The following is a 20,813-nucleotide window of genomic DNA, read 5'->3' as shown; positions in this document are numbered from 1 at the left end:
AATTCCACCATTCAAACGTTATGAACCAGAATCAAATATATCAACCAATACTTTTCAATTAGTTCAATATCCATTATTACCAGACATTGTGCCAGTTTGGTTACTAATGTTAATTGCACTTGGATTACCAATGGTAGTATTCATTGGATATTATATAAAGAATAGAAATTCACATGACTTCCATCACGCAGCATTAGGTTTATTTCAAGCATTCACAATCACAATGCTATTCACTGACATTTTAAAAGTTAGTGCTGGTCGTTACCGTCCAGATTACGGTGCACGTGTTGCAACTGGTATCGAAGCTGTCATTAGAGAGGGTCGTGTATCTTTCCCATCTGGTCATTCTTCAGTTTCATTTTGTGGTATGACTTTTCTCTCATTCTATCTTTGTGGTAAAACTAAAGTTTTCCTAAAAGATGGTGGTAATATTTTAAAAGCATTAGTTTGTCTTTGTCCATTTATGATATCTGCTTTAGTTGCTGTTTCAAGAACTGTTGATTATCATCATGATTTTTCTGATGTAAGTATTTTTCATATTAAAATTTTTTTTTTTATTTTTTTTTTTTATTTCCCACCTTTTTTTTTTTTTATTTTCCATTTTTTTTTTTTTATTTTCCATTTTTTTTTTTTCTCACCCAATATTAATTATAATAAATAATAAATAGATTTTAGCAGGATCTGTTATTGGTTTATCAATTGGTGTTTTTGTTTATTTCATGAATTTTAATTCATTATTTTCAAAAGAGTGTTCTTTACCAAAGAATAGAATAAATCCTCACTATGCAAGAGATGGTTTATTGAGTGCTGAATATCAAAGTCTTTCAATTTCAAGTAGTCTTTAATAATTAATATAATAATAATAATAATAATAATAATAATAATAATAATAATAATAATAATAATAATAATACAAATCCTATAAAAATAACAATATAACAATATAAATTTTAAAAAATTACCAACTCGATTAATTGGTGATTATATATTTTTTAATAAAAAAAAAAAAAAAAAAAATAAAAATAAGAACAAAAATATGAATAAAAAAAATGTTTATAATTTAAAATTTTATTGGATTAATGAATTGGAAAAATATTTCTTTGTTTATCATTTAACTTAATATTGCTTTTTTTTTAAAAAAAAAAAAATGAAAATAAACTTGTTTGGTTTGTTTTTTTTTTTTAAAAAAAAAAAAAAAAATAGGAAAAATCAATGTATACATTAATCCTATCACTCTAATTTAATGATTTTTCTAATAATTCTATTACTTCACTATCATCAGTTTGGTCAAAGGTTTCATAGAAACAACCTACTGCATTAAAGATTCTTGGTATTGAAACACATAAAATTTCATCAACTTTTCCACTATTTTTAATTTCTTCTAAAGAATCAATTGGTGCAGTTGGGAGTGCTAAGATAATTTTCTTTGGTTTTGCTTGTAAAACAGAATTTATTGATGATTTTGCAGTACTTCCAGTTGCCATACCATCTTTTTTTAAAAAAGGTTAGTAAAAGAATAGTAAAATTATAAATAATAATAATAAATAATAATAATTACCATCAACAATTATAACAGTTTTCTCTTTATAATCAATTGGTTTTCTATTTTTTTTATAAATTTGTTGTCTTCTTTGAGATTCTAATCTTTGTTTTTCAATTTCATTCTTTACATATTCTCTTGAAGAATGAGAATATGACAACAATTCATTATTGATGAAAGCTTCACCATGTTCAGATACTGCACCAATTGCATATTCTGGATTATTTTGAGCACCAATTTTACGTGGAATTGATAAATCTAATGGTAAATCAAGTGCACTACTAATTTCAAAGGCAACTGGTACCCCACCTCTTGGTAGAGCAATCACTACTGCATTTTCTTTATTTAATCCTTTTACTTCTTGTTTAATAAAATTTAATAATTGTTTACCAGCATCTTTTCTATTTTTGAATACAATCGGATCTTTACTTGCCACTTTAATCATTTTTTTAAATTTATTTAATTTATCAATTTTTAATTAATTTATTTAATTATTAATTATTAATTATTATTATTTTTTATTATTTTTATTAATATTATTATTTTATTTAAATTTGTATATTTAAAATCTTTAAAATTATTAATTGAATTAATCTGAATATTATTTGTGGGGTGTGTGTGTGTGTATTTATTATTTGTAATTATGTATTTGAATAAAACTCTAACTTGAAAAAAAAAAAATAAAAAAAAATAAAAAATTTAAATAAAAACCACAATTTATACTTTTCCAGAAAAAAAAAAAAAAAAAAAAAAAAAAAGTAAAATAAAATAAAATAAAAAATAAATAAAAAAAAAAAAAAAAAAAAAAAACCTCTTCAGGGTTAAGGAACAAAATTTCTAAAAAAGGATAAAATGAAAAATGAAGAAAACTAATTTTTAAAAACGCAAATAAACACACACACAAGTATATCTTTAAACCTTTTTATTATTTATAATAATAACTATTATATTCATTATTATTAAAAATTACATAAAATAAAAAAGATGATTTGTCTTACACACAAACAATAATAATAAAAAAATAAAAAATAATAACACAGCAATTTTTTATTTTTTTTTTTATTTTTTTATTTTTTTTATTTTTAAAAAATCAAATTTTTTTATTTTTTATTTTTTTTTTATTTTTTAATTTAATTTTTTTTTTAATTTTAATTTTTTTTTTATTTTTTTATTTTTTTTTATTTTTTTTTCCATCAAAATCGTTTTTAAAATACTTTTTTATTTTTTTAAAATTTTTTTTTTAAATGATTAAAAATGATTAAAAAAAGTGCATTAATAACATTATTTTTAGTTTCACTAATTTTGGGTGTTTCTTTATCCCAAAAACCATTTTATTGCCAAGCACCAGAACCAGTAAATATCTTTTTTTATTTTTTTATTTTTTTATTTTTCCATAAATTTCAAATAAAAATAAATCTAGAAATTAAAATTAAAAAAAAATAAAAATAAAAAAAAAAAAAATGGAAAATTATAAATTAATAATAATAATAATTTTTATTTAGACACCAAGTTTAAATACAGATGGATTAACATTAAAGATGGTACAAATTTTAACAAGACATGGTGATAGAACACCATTGTATAGTACATTAAAACCAACAATGAATACATGGGATTGTAATTTAGGATGGTTAATGGTATCAAGTTTAAATAATGTACCAGGAGCAGCAACAGATGTTGATAGATTATTTAGAAAAGTTTATATGCCAAATAGAGAATATTTCCCAGGTAATTGTTCAGACGGTCAATTGACCTCACTTGGATTCCAACAACATTTACAATTAGGTCAAAGTTTACGTCAACTCTACGTTGATAAATATGAATTATTACCAAGTGAATTATCAGTGGATGCAGCATCAACCATTTGGGTTCGTTCAACCGATGTACCAAGAACCATTCAATCGGTTCAAGGTCATTTAACTGCTTTATTCCCACCAACCACCGTTACAAGTGGTTCAGGTATTCCAATTATCAATATCAATACAATGGATAACTATTATGAAAATATGACACCAAATCCAACTCTTTGCCCAGAGTTGGCTGTTTTGATCGCCAATACTACCACCACACCAGAGTGGGGGGAATTCATTACCAACACCACCCAATTAAAAGAGGATGTTATGGAAACATTGGGTATCTCTGTATTCCCAGGTTGGAGTTCATTAATGGATTTATTCTTTGCAACTCAATGTCACGATTTCCCATTACCAGAGGGTGTCACTCAAGATATGGTCACTCAAGTCTATGAAGCTGCCTATTGGCAATACCAATATCAACTCTCTTTCCCAATGATTGCTCGTCTTGGTATGTCTACTTTCTTAGAGGAGGTAGTCGATAATATTAGAGCTTTTGTTAATGGTACTTCCTCTGTCAAATATATCGTTTTCTCTGGTCATGATGATTCAGTTGGTCCATTCACTAATTTATTTGGTCTCATGAAAGAATGGCCACCTTATGCTTCACATGTTGAACTTGAATTGTGGTCTGATGAAAAAGGTAAAAAAAATATCTAGATATTTTTTTTTTTTTTTTTTTTTTTTTTTTTTTTTTTTTTTTTTTTTTTTTTTTTTTTATTTTCATTCCCTGATGACTTTACTAATTCTTTTTTTTTTTTTTTTTTTTTTAAAAAAAATTTTAAATTTAGATAATTATTTCCTCCAATTTAAATTTAATGGTCAAAGTTATACATTAAATGGTTGTGAAGATGTTATGTGCCCAATTGATTCATTCTTTGAAACTGCATACTCAATTTTAGTTCCAAATTATGCTGATGCATGTTCAAATTCAACAATGACATTTTAATTTTAACAAAAAAACCCTCCGATTTCTTAATTTTTGGAATTATAAATAAAAAAAAAAAAAAATAAAAATATTTAAAAAAAACTATACTACACAAAAATTATTATTTTATTCTTTGAAGATTAAATTTTAATTTATTTTTTTTTTTTATTTATTTTTTAAAACGTTTGAAAAAGAAAAAGAAAAAGAAAAATTTTGATAAGGTCAAAAAAAAAGGTTACTTGACGACCTTTCACCAAAAAAAAATAAAATCCAATTGGGTTTTTAATTTTTAATTTTTTTTTTTTTTTTTTTTTTTTTTTTTTTTTTTTTTTTTTTTTTTTTGATAACATTTCAATTATGAAACATTTTAATCTCCAATCAAGATACCATTAAAATAAAATTCCACTGTAATTTTTATAATGATAATATTAAAAAAATAAATAAAATTTTAATAAATAATAAAACATAAAATAATAAAAAAAAAAATTAAATATAAAAAAAAAAAAATAATAAATTAAAATATTTATTTATTTCTAAAAATAATTTCTTTTTATGAAAAATGATAAAAACTATTTATAAATATGTAATATTAATAATTATTTTATTATTATCAATTTCGTCAATTGGTAATGGTATAATAAATACTTCAAAATATAATGGATATGCACTTATTGGTTCAAATCCAAATAGTAAAATGGCATTTGCAACATTATTAGCTAAAAAAAATAAAACATTGTAAATTATTATTATTATTTTTTTTTTTTTTTTTTTTTTTTTTTTTTTTTTTTTTTTTTTTTTTTTTTTTTTTTTTTTTTTTTTTTTTTTTTTTTTCTTTCCATAATTATTTTTTCCATAATTTATTAATTATAAAATTAATTAAATTAGACCATTCTCATTTAACAATAAATATGAAGTTTCTCAACTGTTTAATGAACCAAGTAAAACATTTGGTAGTTGTACAGGATTAGGGAGAGCCTCATTAGGTAGTGATAGTAATATAACGATTGGTGCAATTGGTGATGAATCTGAAAATGGTTCAATCTATGTATATAATATTGATGATTGTGTTGAAAATAATTCAGAAAATTCAACAAAATGTGATTATATTTTTATTCAAGAAGGTGTTGATGAAAAGGATAATTTCGAATGTTCAATTGGTTCTCAAATTGCTATTGGCCCAAATTTTATTGTATCAAGTTGTAATAATAATTTATTATCATCAAAAAAGAAATCTTCACCAATTTCAGTTTGTATTTTAGATGTAAGTAAATTAATTTTAATTTTTCTTAAAAAAAAAAAACTTAATTAATTTTACAAAACCATATTAATTATTATTTTTTTATTTATTTGTATTTTTTTTTTTTAAAAAAAAAAAAAAAAAGTTAAATAAAAATAAAAATAATTGTTCAAATGTATTATATTTAGAAAAACCAGTTTGGAAGCCATGTATAGGTGGTAAAGGTCAAATGTACACAACTGCATTGGATGTTTATGAAAATAAAATTGCTATAGGTCTTTGTGGTATTTGCATGTCACCAAATAAATCTCAAATTCAAATTGAATATAATAGTGCATTTGTATTAATTGAAGTTGTTAATAATACTTTACTTACTGATTATAAAGCTCAAACAACTTTAAGAACTGAGTAAATAATTATAATTTTTTAATTTTTTATTTTTTTTTTAAATTATTAAATTAACCTATTTATTTTTTATTTATTTTTATTTATTTATTTATTTTAAAAAGATCATGCCCATCTACAATGACATTTAATGATGAATGGGTAATAATTGGATATTCTGAAGAGGAAGTAGTTGATATGTATTATAAAAATTATGAACCAAATGGTTCAAGTTCAAGTAGTAGTAGTTCAAGTTCAAGTTCAAGTAGTAGTTCAAATTCAAATGATAGTGATAGTAGTAATAATTTATTAAATAAAGTTAATAGTAGTAATGATAATAATAATAATAATAATAATAATAATAATAATTGTTTATTTTGTTTTTCAAATAAAATTAAAGAAATTACAAATGCAACAGAATTTAGATTATTTGATTCAATTTCAGAGAATATTGCAACTGGATATGGTGTTGATATTTCAATAAGTAAGAGTATGTTAATTGTATCATCAACTGGTGATCCAACATTGAATATTACTGGTAATGTATTTTTCTATGATATATTTACTGATAATTCTAGTTTTCCAGTTAGGAGTGGATCAAAAGCAATGGTACCAAATTTAAATTATATAACAACTTTTGATTATCAATATGGTATAAGTTATTTTGGTACAGAGATATTGGTGATTTCACAAGATCCAACATTAAAGAAAATGGGATTTAATTTCTATAGTGTTTGTCCAGCTGGTGCAGAATGGTCATCAATCTATTATAAATGTTTAATTTGTGATGCTGGTCAATTTAAAACTGTATCCAGTATTCATATTGATAATTCCTCATTTGAATTATGTGGTTTATGTCCTGGTGGATATTATACCACTGATAAAGTGTTTGGATTATCGTCAATTTCAGAATGTTCAAATTTTGGTAATAATAAATGTGGTAAAGGTGAATTTTGTCCAGACGGCTCTGTATACCCTTTGGTGGACATACCAGTCGAAACTGAATCTCAAACCAATCCAGACTTGGATGAATCTGAACAATTGGATTTCGAATCTACATTTTATAATTCATGTTATCCTTATTTCTTAATTATTATGGGTGGTATGATAGTATTAACATTGGGTCTTTGTTTACCATGGCCACGTAATCATCAAACCAAACAAAAGAAAGTAATTGACATATTATTGAAAATTAATTTCTATGATTGGGATGGTGAAGAAATGACAGAGGAAATAGACTACTTTGAACCAAATTCAAATGAACATCGTATTTCAATCTCATCAAGTAGAGATTCAATGAAACGTCGTGTATTCGTTAGAAAGAGAACCGCTGTCAAACCTGTAAAAGCTGTTGAAGCATTTTGTACCTATTACTTTTTAGTTGTATTAATTCTAATGATTATCTTTATCATTCAATTTCAAAGAATTAATTCCGATATTTCAACTGAATTAAGATCACTTGGTCAAGCTTCAACTCAATTAACTCCTGGTCAAATTTATTCTGATGCTGAATATCTTAAATTTGTTGATTCAAGTTCAATTATAATAACTTTAGATTTAGTAAGTATTTATTATAATAATAATTAATAATTAATAATTAATATTAATAAAATTTTAACTAATTAAAATAATTTTTAGTATGGATTTAATGGTATTTGTTCAAAAGATGAATTAAAACTTACAACAAATGGATGTCAAAATAAAAATTATATGGGTAATTGTAAAGTTGAAACTGAATTTGAAGTTATTGATTATATACCAACCAATTCAACAAATTTAACACCTTTAAGTAATCAATCATGTAGAATTACTGCAAATATTGAATATGGTGCAGTCTATAGTGATACAACTGATTTCTTTTTTGATATTACACCTGAGGATACTTATTTCTATACTCAAAGAATCATTTATAATATTAGTACGAATAATAATAAAAGTTCAATCAATATTGGTAATTCCTATGTAACCGGTGTAATTCAACCATTGGAAGGTACAATTCTACGTCCAGGTGCAACAGTTTCAATATTATCTATGATGACTATGATTTCAGATTGTAAGATAAAGTCAAACGATAATGGGTTATCTTTGATTAGACCTATGATTGAAAGATGTGTTTATGATTCACAATCGTATAAAGAGTTTAGTTTTAATTCAAATAGTACAACTTATTTAATGGCTTCAGAGTATCATAGTGTTTCTCCAACTTTTCAATTCAATATACATTTTGAGAAATCTGTATTCTATCATTATGTAATGAATAGTCATTCAACCTCTTTTGGTCAAATTATCACTGTTATTCTCTTTGCCATTTTAGATGTATTTTGGGTAATTGAAGTATTTGTGCCTGCAATTCAAGCTTTAGTTGGTTCCATTGAAGATCATTTAAAAAAGAAACAAGAACTTCAATCTGGTGAATATTCTGCTTTTTCAAATGAATTGGAAGGTTTAATTAAAAAAAATGAATCTAAAAAAGATCATTTAATATCAAAAATGAAATATGGTGGTGTTAGTAAATAAAATTAAAAAATATTAATACAAATTGTATACAAATAAAATTTTTTAAAAAAAAAAAAAAAAAAATAATAAATGTCAAAAAAAAGGTGTTTTGGGTTTGTATGGGGTGAAATTTTTTTTTTATTTTTTATACCAAAACTTTGACAAATAAAATTTTAACAAACAAAATAAGATTATTTTAATAAATGAAATACAATTTTTTTTTTTTTTTGATAAATCTAATATTTTATTTAAAATCATTTTTATAAAAATTTAAAAGATTGACACAGAAGCTAATAAAAGGAGCAATGGTAAAGGTAAAAAATTGAATCAAGAGCGTAATTTGACCTAAATCTATTTTTGTGAAAAAAAAAATTGTTAACAATTTGTTTTTATTGTGAATATATATATGCAAATAAAAGATAAAATTTTTGGTTTTAAAATTTTAATGGATATATATTAATTGTCAGAGATCTTGATGTAAATTGGAAAGTCATCACTTTAAATGCAGCAGTAGCAAATTTTTTTCATCACCAAAAAATATATAACCACTTAAAAAAAAAAACACTAAAAATATTATTTGAAATTATATAGACTTACAATTTGTTGGTATTTGGTTTGAAAAAAAAATGAAAAAAATTTTAGAATTTATTGAGCGAAAATTGACAAAAAAAAAAAAAAAAAAAAAAATGAAAAAAATATTTTCCGTAAAAAATTAAAAAAAAACGAACCCAAACGTGACAATAAAAAATAAAAAAAATTTGGAAGTTGGGATGAAGGTGATAGAAAAAAAAAAAAAAAAAAAAAAATCTTTTTAATAAAAGTGATTGCTTTTTTTTTTTTTTTTTTTTTTCCCTATGAATTTAATAAAAAATAAAAAAAAAAAAAATAAAAAATTAAAAAAGTGATTTACCTTTTTCCTAATCAAAAAGAGATTTTTATTTTTATTTTACAATCACACTTTATTTTATTTTTTTAATTGAAAATTTAAATTTTCTTTATTGACTTTTAACACAAAAAATAAAAAAATTTTTCACATTTTTTTACGCCTTAAAAAATTAAAAAAAAAAAAAAAAATTAATAAAAATTCAGATATTTATTTTTGAAAACAAATATTAAAATGAAAGTGTGTGTATTTTTTTTTTTTTTTTTTTTTTTATTGAACATTTAACCATTCTATAAATAAAATGACAAAAAAATCAGAAAAAATAAACAAAGAAAGTAATATTTCAAAAACAATAATTACAAATGCCCAAATTGATCAAAAAATGAGAAATGAGTATGTTAATTTGTGATCTTTTTTGTTTTTTAAAATTTATAATTATTAAATTTATTTTTCATTAAATAACATTTTCAATTTTTTATATAATTTGTTGTATTATTTTTTATTTTTTTAAAAAAGGGAAGCTGAAAAATTATTTTGGATTTTTAATAATAAAGTTAGACCAATTAATTATAGCGAAATTGTTGAAAACACTACACCAAGAAAATCATCAATAAATAGAGAAAAGATTGAAAGTGAAAATAATGGTCAGGTTTATAATGAATTATTTTTTTTTAAATTGTTATTAAATGAAGATTTATCAAAATTTTTAATTTCATTAATTAATACAAATCTTAGACATGAGAGGGAGAAAAAAATTAGATAAAGGGAAGGATATTTCAAGATTAAATGATTTAACCGATATTACATTCTGGAAATTTATAACTGATTATTTAAAAAATATTTATTCAAATAAAAACAATGATAAGATACCACCTGAATTAATTAATTTAAAAATGATGGATCACAATAGATATTCAGCAGTACATAATGTTTTGGATATGAAAAGTCATAGATTTGAAGAATATTGTGAAATATTTATGAACAGTGCATTGAAATATATTAATATTGGTAACGTTCTCAATTGTGATGAAACAATATACGCATATTATGGGAAAGATGCTATTAAAGATCATATATTGATTAATAATGATAGCAAACCCCATTCAGTCGGAATTGAAGCATATAGTCTAACAACCAAATTGAATATTAGTAATTGTCCATATGTAATTAGTTATGGTCCAAGAACACCAGAAAACTGTCAATCTCCTTTCAATTCATTAAAAACCCTTTTGGATAATTTACATTCAAAATATAATTGGGAGGATCCAAGGAATAACTTAATCGTATGTTGCGATAGTGCCTTTGCATTAGTAAATAATAAAGAATGTTTAGATGAATTGAAATGTCGTATTTTATCCTCAACAAGGAAGAGTGGCGTGACTGTTCCTCAAGAAATTAAAATATTCGTCAAACCTTTATTAACCATACATAAAACATTCCTTTTTTATGATGAAAGCACAGGACTATTGTACGAGTATACCAAAAATACCGCTGGTCATATCAATTGCATTGCAACAAATCTATATTCAAGATATTCAAACCCATATGTGGAAATTAATAATAATCTAAATATAGAACAATTTGCAACTATTGGAAATTTATTTCGTTTTTCAAAAAAAGAATTAGAACTAATTTTTGTTGGTGAGACACTGCATGGGACAACATTGGAAATATTAAATGGCAAATATAAAACTAACTTTGTAAAACCACCATGTGGTCCTTTTTGGAACGAACAAATGTTGAAGAAATTATCAGCTGAACACATAGCTCAAATATATAATGATAAATACAAAAAAGAAAACAACAATCTTAACAAAAACGACAAAATTAAAAAAATATTAGAACCATTGGATAGCACTCAAGATGGTGGGATATATGATAAAAACAAAAATTATTCCAAGAAGGAACTACAAGATTTAAAAATAAAAGTTATTGGTACTCATCAGAATCGTTCCCAAATGATTCATGATCAATATATTTTCTGGTACAACCTTGTAGACATCACAGACAAACGTTACTATGCTACAATTAGAGGTAGCTCTTCCCACTCGTATACTAAATTATTTATATTAGGTGGTTTGTTTGATTTAATACTAAATTCATATTCTCTGCACCGTGAATATCATGAAATGGAATTAGAATGTAAAAATCCAGAAAATCAACCTCCGGAAATAATTCAAACAATAAATAAATTTGTTGAATCCCTCATTTTTCAATTTCATGAATTAAAAGAATTACAATAAATCAATTTACAATCAATAAAACTGTTTTAATTATTTTTTTTATTTTTTTTTTATTTTTTTTATTTTTTTTTTTGAAATTTTTTTTTTTTTTTAATATTAAAAAATGTGAAAATTTTTTTTATTTTTTGTGTTAAAAGTCAGTAAAACAAAATAAAAAAAACAAAACAAAATAAATAAAAAAAAAAAAAATGAATAATAATAATAAATATAATTATATTTTATTATCAATAATTTTAATTTTAAATTTAATATTTATATCACCAATATTATGTATAAAAGTTTTTAAAAATAATGTAAAGTCGAGTGACCAAATTACAGTATCAGGTATTAGCAGTGGTGGTTATATGGCAGTACAATTCCATGTTGCATTCTCATCAATGGTAAGAGGTGCGGCAATTTTAGCGGGTGGACCATACTGGTGTGCAAAATCTAGTGTAATCACAGCACAATTGGATTGTATGAAAGCACCAGAACTAATTAGCATCACAGAATTAATTGGTGCAACTGAATTTGCAGCAACTTCATTAACAATTGACGATCCATCCAATTTAAAGAATAGTCAAGTTTGGTTATACTCTGGTATGAATGATACAGTTGTTGTACCGGGTGTAATGAGAAAATTGGTTGAATACTATTCAAACTATGTCAATAATGATAACATTAAAACCATGTTCGATATTCAATCAGAACATGCTTTCATCACAAACTCATTTGGTAATAATTGTACGTACTTAGGTCCTGATTATATAAATAATTGTAATTTCAATGCACCATGGGACTTTTTATCACAATTTTATGGTGAATTAAATCAACCATCTTTAAATAATTTAACTGAAAATGTAAGATTATTATTATTATTATTATTATTTATTTATTATTTATTATTTTCTTTAATTTAATTTTACTAACTTAATATTTTTTTAGATTATTACAATTGATCAATCATCATTCATACCAATTGGATATACAACAATCACAGCTGGTTTAAATAATTTTGCATATGCATATATTCCAACTTCTTGTAAAAATGATAAATCTTGTAAGTTTTTTATTATTTATTAATTTATTTTTATTCTTTATTTATTTTAATATTTATTTAAGTAATTAATTTTTTTTTTTTTAAAAATAAAGTATGTTCAATTCATGTTGCTTTTCATGGTTGTTTACAAACTGTTGCAACAATTGGTGATAATTTTTATACAAAAACAGGTTACAATGAAATCGCTGAGACAAATAATATTATAATATTATATCCACAAGCATTGGAAACTGAATTAAATCCAAAAGGTTGTTTTGATTGGTGGTCATTTACTGGAGCTGATTATGCTTCTCAATTAGGTGTTCAAATGGGTGTTGTTAAATCTATGGTAATGTCTTTGTCAAATTAAATTTCTCATTTCTCAAAATAAAATCATAAAATCAAAAATTGTATAATTAAAATAAAAATAAAAAAAAAAACAAAAATAAAAAAAAAAAACAAAAATAAAATACTATTTAAATAATAAAAAAAAAAAAATAAAAAAAATAAAAGATCTATTTATATATTATTTCTATAAGTCTAATTTAAACTGATCAAATAAAAATTTTAAAAAAAAAAAAAGGAGGGTATGGGTGCATCAATTTTATAATAAATTTCAAAGAAAATTGAAGTTTTTACAATAAATTTAATTTTTAATTGAATCCCAAGATATTTCCATTTTTTCATTCTCATTTTTTTTTTTTTTTTTTTTTTTTTTACAATTATTTTCTTTTCATTTTTTTTTTTTCAAAGTTCTTTAACACACAGATACACACACACAAAAAAAAAAAAGAGATTTTATGGCAAGAACAAAACTTGAAGAAAAACAAGAACCACCTAAAATAATTGACCATAATCAATGTTTTGAAGGTGATTTACTAATTACATTTCCACTTCAAGATTCTCAACAACCACCAATTCTTACAAAATTAAAAGAAAAAATAAGACATAGAGACAGAGATCCAATTAGTTTTCAAATTGAAAAATCACAACATGATAAATCTGGTGAACTATATAAATCATTAACTAATTGTGTTTATTTTAATGTATGTAATTTTATTATTATTTTTATTTATTTTTATTAATTTTTATTAATTTATATATTTTTTATATATTTATAAGCCAGAGGGATATAAAGAATTATTTAGTTCAAACATTATGTCAAGTTTTGATAAAAAAAAATATGATTTAATTAAAATTGATGAAGATGGTTCAATTTATATTGATTCATTAGTTTACTCTGCTAGAAGCTATGCACAATCTTATAAATATTCAAAAATTAAATTATCAAGATCTAATTCATATTGTCATAGAAAATTTATTAGAGTTTCAAAAAATGATAATCAATCTGTAGAAAATAGTTTTATTTCAAAATTAATGCCATGTTCTGATATTACAAATTATGATAAGGTTAAATTTAAAATTGGTAGTTATTCATCATTTGATGGTCCAAAAGGTTCACCATTTATACCATCCTATAAGAAAATTTGTTTTTCAACTTTAAAACAATTATTTTCAATGTATGTTTTTTTAAAATTAAAATATTTATTTATTTATTTATAAAATTAATTTTTTTTTTTTTTTTTTTTTTTTTTTTTAAATTTATAGTGATAAAGAAAATACATTAAAAAAAATTAAATCATTACCATTTGATTTAAAAGAACAATTTATTGAATATTGTTTATTAGAGGATAGACCAATTGGATATCTTATAATTTGGGCATTGTATAATGATAAGGAGATATCAAAAGATGAAAAAGAGAAATTATTTACATTAAATGTATTAATTGGATCAGCTTTAAAAAAAGATACTTGGTTAAGAAATAATTATGAAATGCAAGTTGAAGATGATGTTTACATTAGTGGTAATGATAGTAAGATCAATGTTTATGATAATTATGAATTATTCAAATTTAAAGAGTTATCAAGTGAATCAGAGATTAGACATCGTTTATTTAAATCTGAAGTGAAATCAAAGGATTTAGTTGATGGATCACCATCTATAGTTCCAAAAGAGGAGTTTTTGGCAAATTTTCATAGAGAAACTAGAGGATTATTTAAAGATGAACATGGTAATACACCAAAGGGTTTCTTATTTATTGGAGGTTTAATTACATCGTGTTTAACTGGTCAAGCACAAGGATTTGAAAGCTCTGATATCGACGTTTTAATGTTAGGCGATTCAAATGAAAGTTTCGAATCCGCCTATATTAGTAAGGTTGAAAATATTTTCGGTGAGGATTATGAAGATAAAGGTTATTCAATTCATGCAATGGGTGGTCATGTAGTTTTCTCATTACAACATCCAAATAGAACTGTTCAATTCAATATTTATCAATTCAAAGACATCAATGAAGTACTATTGGGTGTCGATATCGATTGTAGTTGTTTTGCATTCGATGGTACCGATGTTTGGACTTTGGAACGTGGTTTATTGGCTGTCAATCATCGTATTAATATCGCTTCACAATTTTCATATAGAATCAGAGGTGGTAATCAATATCAACGTCGTCTTTTGAAATATCTATCAAGAGGTTATGATATTCATTATCATAATACTCCAGCTATTCAAGATATAGTCAACCATTTCAATACAGAAGATAAATCTACAATGAGTGAGTATATGTCTGGTTTCCAATTACTATTGGCCGCTAAGTATAATAAAGAGATTGAAACAATTCTAAATCAATCAACAAAAGATAGATCACTACCATATGGTCCACAATGGAAAAAAGAAAATTTCGATCGTTACATGACACAATGCTTCGAAACAGTCTATGACGGTTATTCATCCTCGGGCGTCTTTTGTCCAGTTGAAACTATTGATGATCTTTTCCAATATTTAGAAAGTACTAAAGAATCCTTGGCAATGGAAGATAATAATTGGGATATTCCAACATTGCCAGAAGAATTTTCAATTTTATTAAGAGATAAAGATGAAGAAGATGAAAGATTTTCTCAATTACCACCAATTGAACAATTCCTTAATTTAAATGATAAAGAAATTTTTGTTACTTCAAAAATTCAAAAAATTGAATAACAAAAATAAATATTAATAAAGACAAAATAAAAAAATAAAGCAAAATAAATAAACTTTTATTAAATTAATTAATAATACAGAGTAATCTTTTTTTTTTTTATTTCTTTTATTTTTCACAATTATTAATAATATTATCTCAAAGAATTGGTTTTTCTTTTTTTTTGTAAATTGAAAGCACTATGCTCACTAATTGGCCAATTTTCACCATTTGGAATTTCAATTTCATTAATAATAATAAAAATAACCAAATATAGATATATATATATTTCTTAAAATAAAACTATTTATTTTTTTAATTAATTTATAATATGTATTTTTATTATCTGTTGTTATGATGTAAAACTGAAACAGCGAAATGACAAAGTTTGTTATTTTTTTCTTTTAGTTATAATTGATATTGTTTAGTATTACCAATTTCAGAGTCTTTGACAACAATGATTTTAAATTCAACTAAATTCTTAAATGATAGATTTGAGTGTTGTTGTTGTTGTTGTTGTTGTTGTTGTTGTTGTTGTTGTTGTTGTTGTTGTTGTTGTTGTTTTTCAGAGAATTTATCTGATAGATTAACAATTTCATCCAATGTAGATTCTAAAATATTTTCAGTTATTTTTATTTTGATTGAATATAATTGAATTGTATTTATATGATTTAAAATTAATTTAAATATTGATTGTATATGAATTTAATTTTCTCTATAGAAAATATTTGAAGTTGCTACACTGAATACATTTTCTATTAAATATTGAATAATACCATAATAATGATTTTTGTGGAATTGTTCATTTTCTGTATCTTTTCCTTTATATTTAAACCCATTTTCAAATACTAAGGTTTTAATTGATTTATTTTCATTTAATTTAGAGAATGTATCATTACAAAGTACAATTGATGTATTAATTTTGAAATATTCCAATGATGATGTTGAAGACAATAATGATTTAATACCATTTGAAATTATTTTTAATATATTAAAAATTTTTTTTAAATTTTCATCATTGTGATTATAATCATTATTTCTAATATAATCTTGATATTTAGTTTGAAAATCATTACAAACACAATATAAATGGAATTTACAAGGACATGATACAAAAAATATTGAACCAATATTCTAATCTATTATTATCAATTATATTATTTAGTAATTTTGATATAATTTTAAACCAATCTTTTGATACCAATGATAATGTTATTATTTCATTAATATAATAATAATATTTTATTTCATAATTATAAATAATATTATTATCAAGTTTTCTTTTTAACCATAAATAATTAATTATTGATTCAATAATATTAATAAAAATGTATCTTGGTATTATTTTATTATTATAATTTATATTATTATCTAATTTTATTCTTTTGAGTGGTATCCATTCTTTTTTGATTATTGGTTAGTTTTCAAAAAATAATAGGAGTTTAATTTTTTTTTTTTTTTTTTTTTTAATATATATATATTTTTGTTAATAAATGTTTAATTAACTTATAATGATAGTTTTAAAATTAACTTATTTGTGTATATATTTTTTAAAACCCTAAAATTATTTAATTTTTTTTTTTCATTTTTTTTTATTGTTTAAAAATAAAAATAAACACAAAAAAAAAGAGAAGTACCCAACCCTTTTATTTGGTCTCAAAAAGGGTTAGGGTGCCACACTTGTGTTTTTATCTATTTTATTTAAGAGGACCTCAATCCCAAGTAAGGAGTCGAACCTGCGATATGTGTAAACATCATGTAAAAACTTGCTCGATGCAGGGATCGAACCTGCGACCGTGGCGTTATTAGCACCACGCTCTGCCGACTGAGCTAATCGAGCTTTCGATGGATTTTTTTTTTTAATAGAAAATTTTGTTTTTAATAAAAATGATGACAACTCAATCTCCTGAACACAACAAATTCATACCAACTCCTGGCCAAAAAGAAATAATGACCAAAATTAATAGCAAACACCTTCCATTTAAAGAAATCAAAAAAATAATAAACATGAAAGGTAGAGATCTATTATGGAGATACACACTGAAAGCACTACCAAAAAAATACAACATGCCATGCCAACAGTGTGGGGAAGATGAGACTTCAGAACATATATTCTTCAACTGCAAAGCCCACATCAAAAACACACAAGAAATCTTCAACTACACCCTAACTAAGTGTGGACACACCACTCACACCTGGAATGTGAAGATTTTAAACCATCTACAAATTGCACTAGTCGCCAATTTAATAGCTATTATATTCGAAAAAATCTGGCACAAAAGAAATAAACTCATTCACGATGAAAAAGAAATAATAATTCACAGACAACAAGTCATACGTGAACTAATTAAAACACAAAGAGCTGCATGGGACAGGACACAAGCGGTTATAAACAAAACATTAAGAATCAAATCAAAGCAACGGCCAGAAGAACAAAATAAATTAGACTCACTAATCTCGCTAAAGCTATTACAATTTAGCAGACAATGGAACTCACCTCTCCACGCAATAGAACTTCCTAAACATCTCAAAAAATACAATAATTCACTCAGTACTTTCTATAAATAAATAAAAAAAAAAAAAAAAAAAAAAAAAAAAAAAAAAAAAAAAAAAAAAAAAAAAAAAACCTGGGAACCCAAGTTAATCAGAAAATTTCCAGATTTTTAACTTTTTAAAGAAAAATAAAAAAAATAGAAAGAAAATAAAATGAAAATCACAAACAACACCACAAATATTAAGCAACACAAATGCCTACAAAAAATAAGCGAAATTGTGGATAAAACTCAATTAAAAAAAAAACAATTCAAATACGTCATAAACATCAATCACGAACCAGACGATAAAATAAAAAAAGATTTAGAAAAAAGTTTGAACAAAAAAGATGTTTTAATCAAAAGTAATAATACATTCAAAATTCGAAACAAAAAAAAAAAAAAAAAAAAAAAAAAAAAAAAAAAAAAAAAAAAAGGTAAACCAACCCCTCTTTTAGAGACCCTGTAAAAAAAAAAAAAAAATAAAATAAAATGAGATCTAGCATCACAAGGAGAAGCAAATAATAATTGCGTTATCCAATTCAAAAAAAAAATAAAAATGGATTGAGCATTCAATTAAAAAAAAAAGTTTTTAATAAAAAAATTTGTTTATAATAGAAAATTTTGTTTTTAACAATGAAATGTTAGTGTATTAAATACAATTTTGAAAATGATAAAAAAGTAAATCGATTATGAATGGGAAAGAACTAACTAAATTTTATGTATATATACTGTGTGATTTATTTTTTTTTATTTTTTTTAAAAAACTATTTATATTAAAGATTTCTAAAAGTTGTATCTGAGAAAGATACCCATGGGAAATTATATTTTTCAGGGCAACCTAAATGTGAAGTTGACTCCATAAAATCAATTTTTGAATTCCATTCAAATATTGGCTGACCATTTGATGTAGTTGGACCACTAATTGCGACAATTGTATTTTGATCAATCATAGAGTTACAAGTTACTTTTGTATCAGTTGCACCAAATGGAGAAGGATTCTTTTTTGAAAGGTCGTAACGTGATGCTATGGCATAGAATGGAAGTTTATGTGAAAGTGGATCATATTCAAAATCATTATATCTTAATAATGATTGGAAATCTTCAAGTGATTCAACATAACCTGCGAAATTTCTAAATATTTCAGCTCTTGGACAAGTTTGATAAGACATATAATAAATTGTACTATCACTATAATTATTAGCAGTATAATTATTATAACCCGATGCATCATAAATTGTTTCATAAAATGGTATATTATATGAATTCCACCAACCTTGTCTTAATGCTTGAGTTTGATCAGAACTTTTTCAAAAAAAAATAAAAAATTAATATATAATTTTTAAAAAGAAATTTAAAAAAAAAAAATAAAAACAATAATAAATAATTACAATTCAATATAACCTGGAATTTGTTCTAAAACATAAAGCGCACCATCTTTTAATTCATTATATGGGACGAATAAATTATAACTTACAATCATCCATTGATTATTATAAGTACCAGAATTATAACGTTGGAAATTTTCACACCATTCTTTACCATTTGTACTCATTCTATTTGAAACTATGACTCTCATCCAAGATAAAACAGTAGTTGGTCTAATTAAATGGTAGAGGTCATTGGTGACTAGAGAGTTTGTGGTTTCAATTACAACCATTCTAGTATCACCCAATAAATAGAAATCATCAACACTAATTAAAGCACCAGGATAACTACTGAAAATATTTCTTTTCGAAAGTGTACCTGAAACATCTGATGAGAATTGTTGGTTATAACTCTTGAATATTCTCAACATTGTATAATACCCACTCCATGTAGTATGGCCGGAATATAATTCAGAGTAGTCGCTTGACACTTTAATCAATGCAGAACAATGTTGGGATCTTTTAAACCAGTCTTGAATATCGTTTAAATCCTTTTGGAAATATTTATACTCTTTATCCAAATTTAAAGCAGGCATTAAATCGAATAAATCGCCAAACATATTCAACACAAAAAAATCATGCAATGATAACGTCTCGCTGGAATTCGTGTTTGCCTCATTGTACCCATCGAGCATGCCGTTAATCTGGTCCATAACCAATGTAATCTGATTCCAATATCGACTTTTTCTATTATTTACAATGAATGTGTGAATACTTTCAATATTCTCAGTTAACCAATCATCAAGTTTATTTGGAATTTCTGAAGAGTTGAATGCATTTTTATAATAATTCACTTTTGAATTCCAAATTAAATCTTTTGTTAAATAACCTTCTAAATAACCAAATGCTCTTGACTGTGTTGAATCATTGTATTTATCATTTGATACTAATGATAAATAAGCCCAACCATTGACTTCAACATTTGACATATAATATCCATAAACTATTGCATCTTCTTGAATACCTTTAACAATTTCATATTCTTCATTATTACCTGGTAAAATTGAATATTGAATCACATCACTATTTTCATTTAATTCATTTAAAATTGTTAAATGTTCTTCTCTTTTAATTTCAATACAAAAATATAATTTTATTGTTAATAAAATTATTAATAATTTTAATAAATTTTTAAAAATTATCATTTTTTTTTTATTATTTAAATAAATAATTTAATTATCTATAAATATTTATATTAATAAAAAAAATAAAAAAAAATAAAAAAAATTAAAAAACCAACAATCAGTTTAAAAAAA

At 23.3% G+C, this 20,813-nt stretch overlaps 10 protein-coding genes and 1 non-coding gene across 11 annotated transcripts in view; 7 read left to right on the top strand and 4 right to left on the bottom strand.

Moving 5' to 3' along the window:
* The window catches only part of DDB_G0284367 (phosphoesterase, PA-phosphatase related-family protein), a gene marked incomplete at both ends in the record, with an annotated part of 961 nt that extends 116 nt beyond the window's left edge, over positions 1–845 (top strand). Inside the window, 2 exons of the mRNA XM_633495.1 lie at positions 1–523; positions 669–845. The exon at positions 1–523 is cut by the window's left edge and continues 116 nt beyond it. Of these exons, the coding sequence (XP_638587.1) occupies positions 1–523; positions 669–845 (700 nt within the window). The remainder of the gene's footprint in view (positions 524–668) is intronic.
* Positions 846–1,235: 390 nt separating this feature from the next.
* On the bottom strand, positions 1,236–1,985 carry DDB_G0284365 (hypothetical protein; the record flags this gene model as incomplete). Its single annotated transcript, XM_633494.1, has 2 exons — positions 1,236–1,489; positions 1,559–1,985. The coding sequence occupies 2 exons, from the start codon at positions 1,983–1,985 to the stop codon at positions 1,236–1,238; spliced, it is 681 nt and encodes a 226-aa protein (XP_638586.1).
* Positions 1,986–2,794: 809 nt separating this feature from the next.
* Positions 2,795–4,342, top strand: cf60 (component of the counting factor complex; the record flags this gene model as incomplete). The annotated part of the gene is made up of 3 exons (XM_633493.1): positions 2,795–2,893; positions 3,043–4,036; positions 4,185–4,342. The coding sequence occupies 3 exons, from the start codon at positions 2,795–2,797 to the stop codon at positions 4,340–4,342; spliced, it is 1,251 nt and encodes a 416-aa protein (XP_638585.1).
* Positions 4,343–4,880: 538 nt separating this feature from the next.
* On the top strand, positions 4,881–8,459 carry DDB_G0284361 (hypothetical protein; the record flags this gene model as incomplete). Its single annotated transcript, XM_633492.1, has 5 exons — positions 4,881–5,056; positions 5,207–5,582; positions 5,704–5,966; positions 6,068–7,502; positions 7,581–8,459. The coding sequence occupies 5 exons, from the start codon at positions 4,881–4,883 to the stop codon at positions 8,457–8,459; spliced, it is 3,129 nt and encodes a 1,042-aa protein (XP_638584.1).
* Positions 8,460–9,703: 1,244 nt separating this feature from the next.
* Positions 9,704–11,564, top strand: sslA1 (suppressor of smlA; the record flags this gene model as incomplete). The annotated part of the gene is given in 2 exon segments (XM_633490.3): positions 9,704–9,714; positions 9,838–11,564. Coding segments are annotated over 2 exon segments (1,738 nt in total).
* A 188-nt stretch (positions 11,565–11,752) lies between these two features.
* On the top strand, positions 11,753–12,952 carry phaZ (polyhydroxybutyrate depolymerase; the record flags this gene model as incomplete). Its single annotated transcript, XM_633489.1, has 3 exons — positions 11,753–12,403; positions 12,489–12,603; positions 12,696–12,952. 3 exons carry the CDS (start codon positions 11,753–11,755, stop codon positions 12,950–12,952), a joined length of 1,023 nt encoding a protein of 340 aa, XP_638581.1.
* A 430-nt stretch (positions 12,953–13,382) lies between these two features.
* DDB_G0284357 (hypothetical protein) lies at positions 13,383–15,622 on the top strand (the record flags this gene model as incomplete). The annotated part of the gene is made up of 3 exons (XM_633488.1): positions 13,383–13,628; positions 13,705–14,102; positions 14,191–15,622. The coding sequence occupies 3 exons, from the start codon at positions 13,383–13,385 to the stop codon at positions 15,620–15,622; spliced, it is 2,076 nt and encodes a 691-aa protein (XP_638580.1).
* A 131-nt stretch (positions 15,623–15,753) lies between these two features.
* On the bottom strand, positions 15,754–16,438 carry DDB_G0284451 (hypothetical protein; the record flags this gene model as incomplete). Its single annotated transcript, XM_633487.1, has 3 exons — positions 15,754–15,890; positions 16,034–16,210; positions 16,435–16,438. 3 exons carry the CDS (start codon positions 16,436–16,438, stop codon positions 15,754–15,756), a joined length of 318 nt encoding a protein of 105 aa, XP_638579.1.
* Positions 16,439–17,366: 928 nt separating this feature from the next.
* Positions 17,367–17,439, bottom strand: tRNA-Ile-AAU-10. The gene has a single exon. It is a non-coding gene; the product is annotated as a tRNA-Ile (tRNA).
* A 50-nt stretch (positions 17,440–17,489) lies between these two features.
* Positions 17,490–18,167, top strand: DDB_G0284445 (hypothetical protein; the record flags this gene model as incomplete). The annotated part of the gene is made up of 1 exon (XM_633486.1): positions 17,490–18,167. One exon carries the CDS (start codon positions 17,490–17,492, stop codon positions 18,165–18,167), a length of 678 nt encoding a protein of 225 aa, XP_638578.1.
* Positions 18,168–18,906: 739 nt separating this feature from the next.
* On the bottom strand, positions 18,907–20,702 carry plbD (phospholipase B-like protein; the record flags this gene model as incomplete). Its single annotated transcript, XM_633485.1, has 2 exons — positions 18,907–19,435; positions 19,522–20,702. The coding sequence occupies 2 exons, from the start codon at positions 20,700–20,702 to the stop codon at positions 18,907–18,909; spliced, it is 1,710 nt and encodes a 569-aa protein (XP_638577.1).
* Positions 20,703–20,813: the final 111 nt, after the last annotated feature.

Source organism: Dictyostelium discoideum, assembly GCF_000004695.1.
Source record: "Dictyostelium discoideum AX4 chromosome 4 chromosome, whole genome shotgun sequence".
NCBI classification, from domain to species: Eukaryota; Evosea; class Eumycetozoa; order Dictyosteliales; family Dictyosteliaceae; genus Dictyostelium; species Dictyostelium discoideum.
This window is presented reverse-complemented; position numbering and strand designations above follow the sequence as displayed.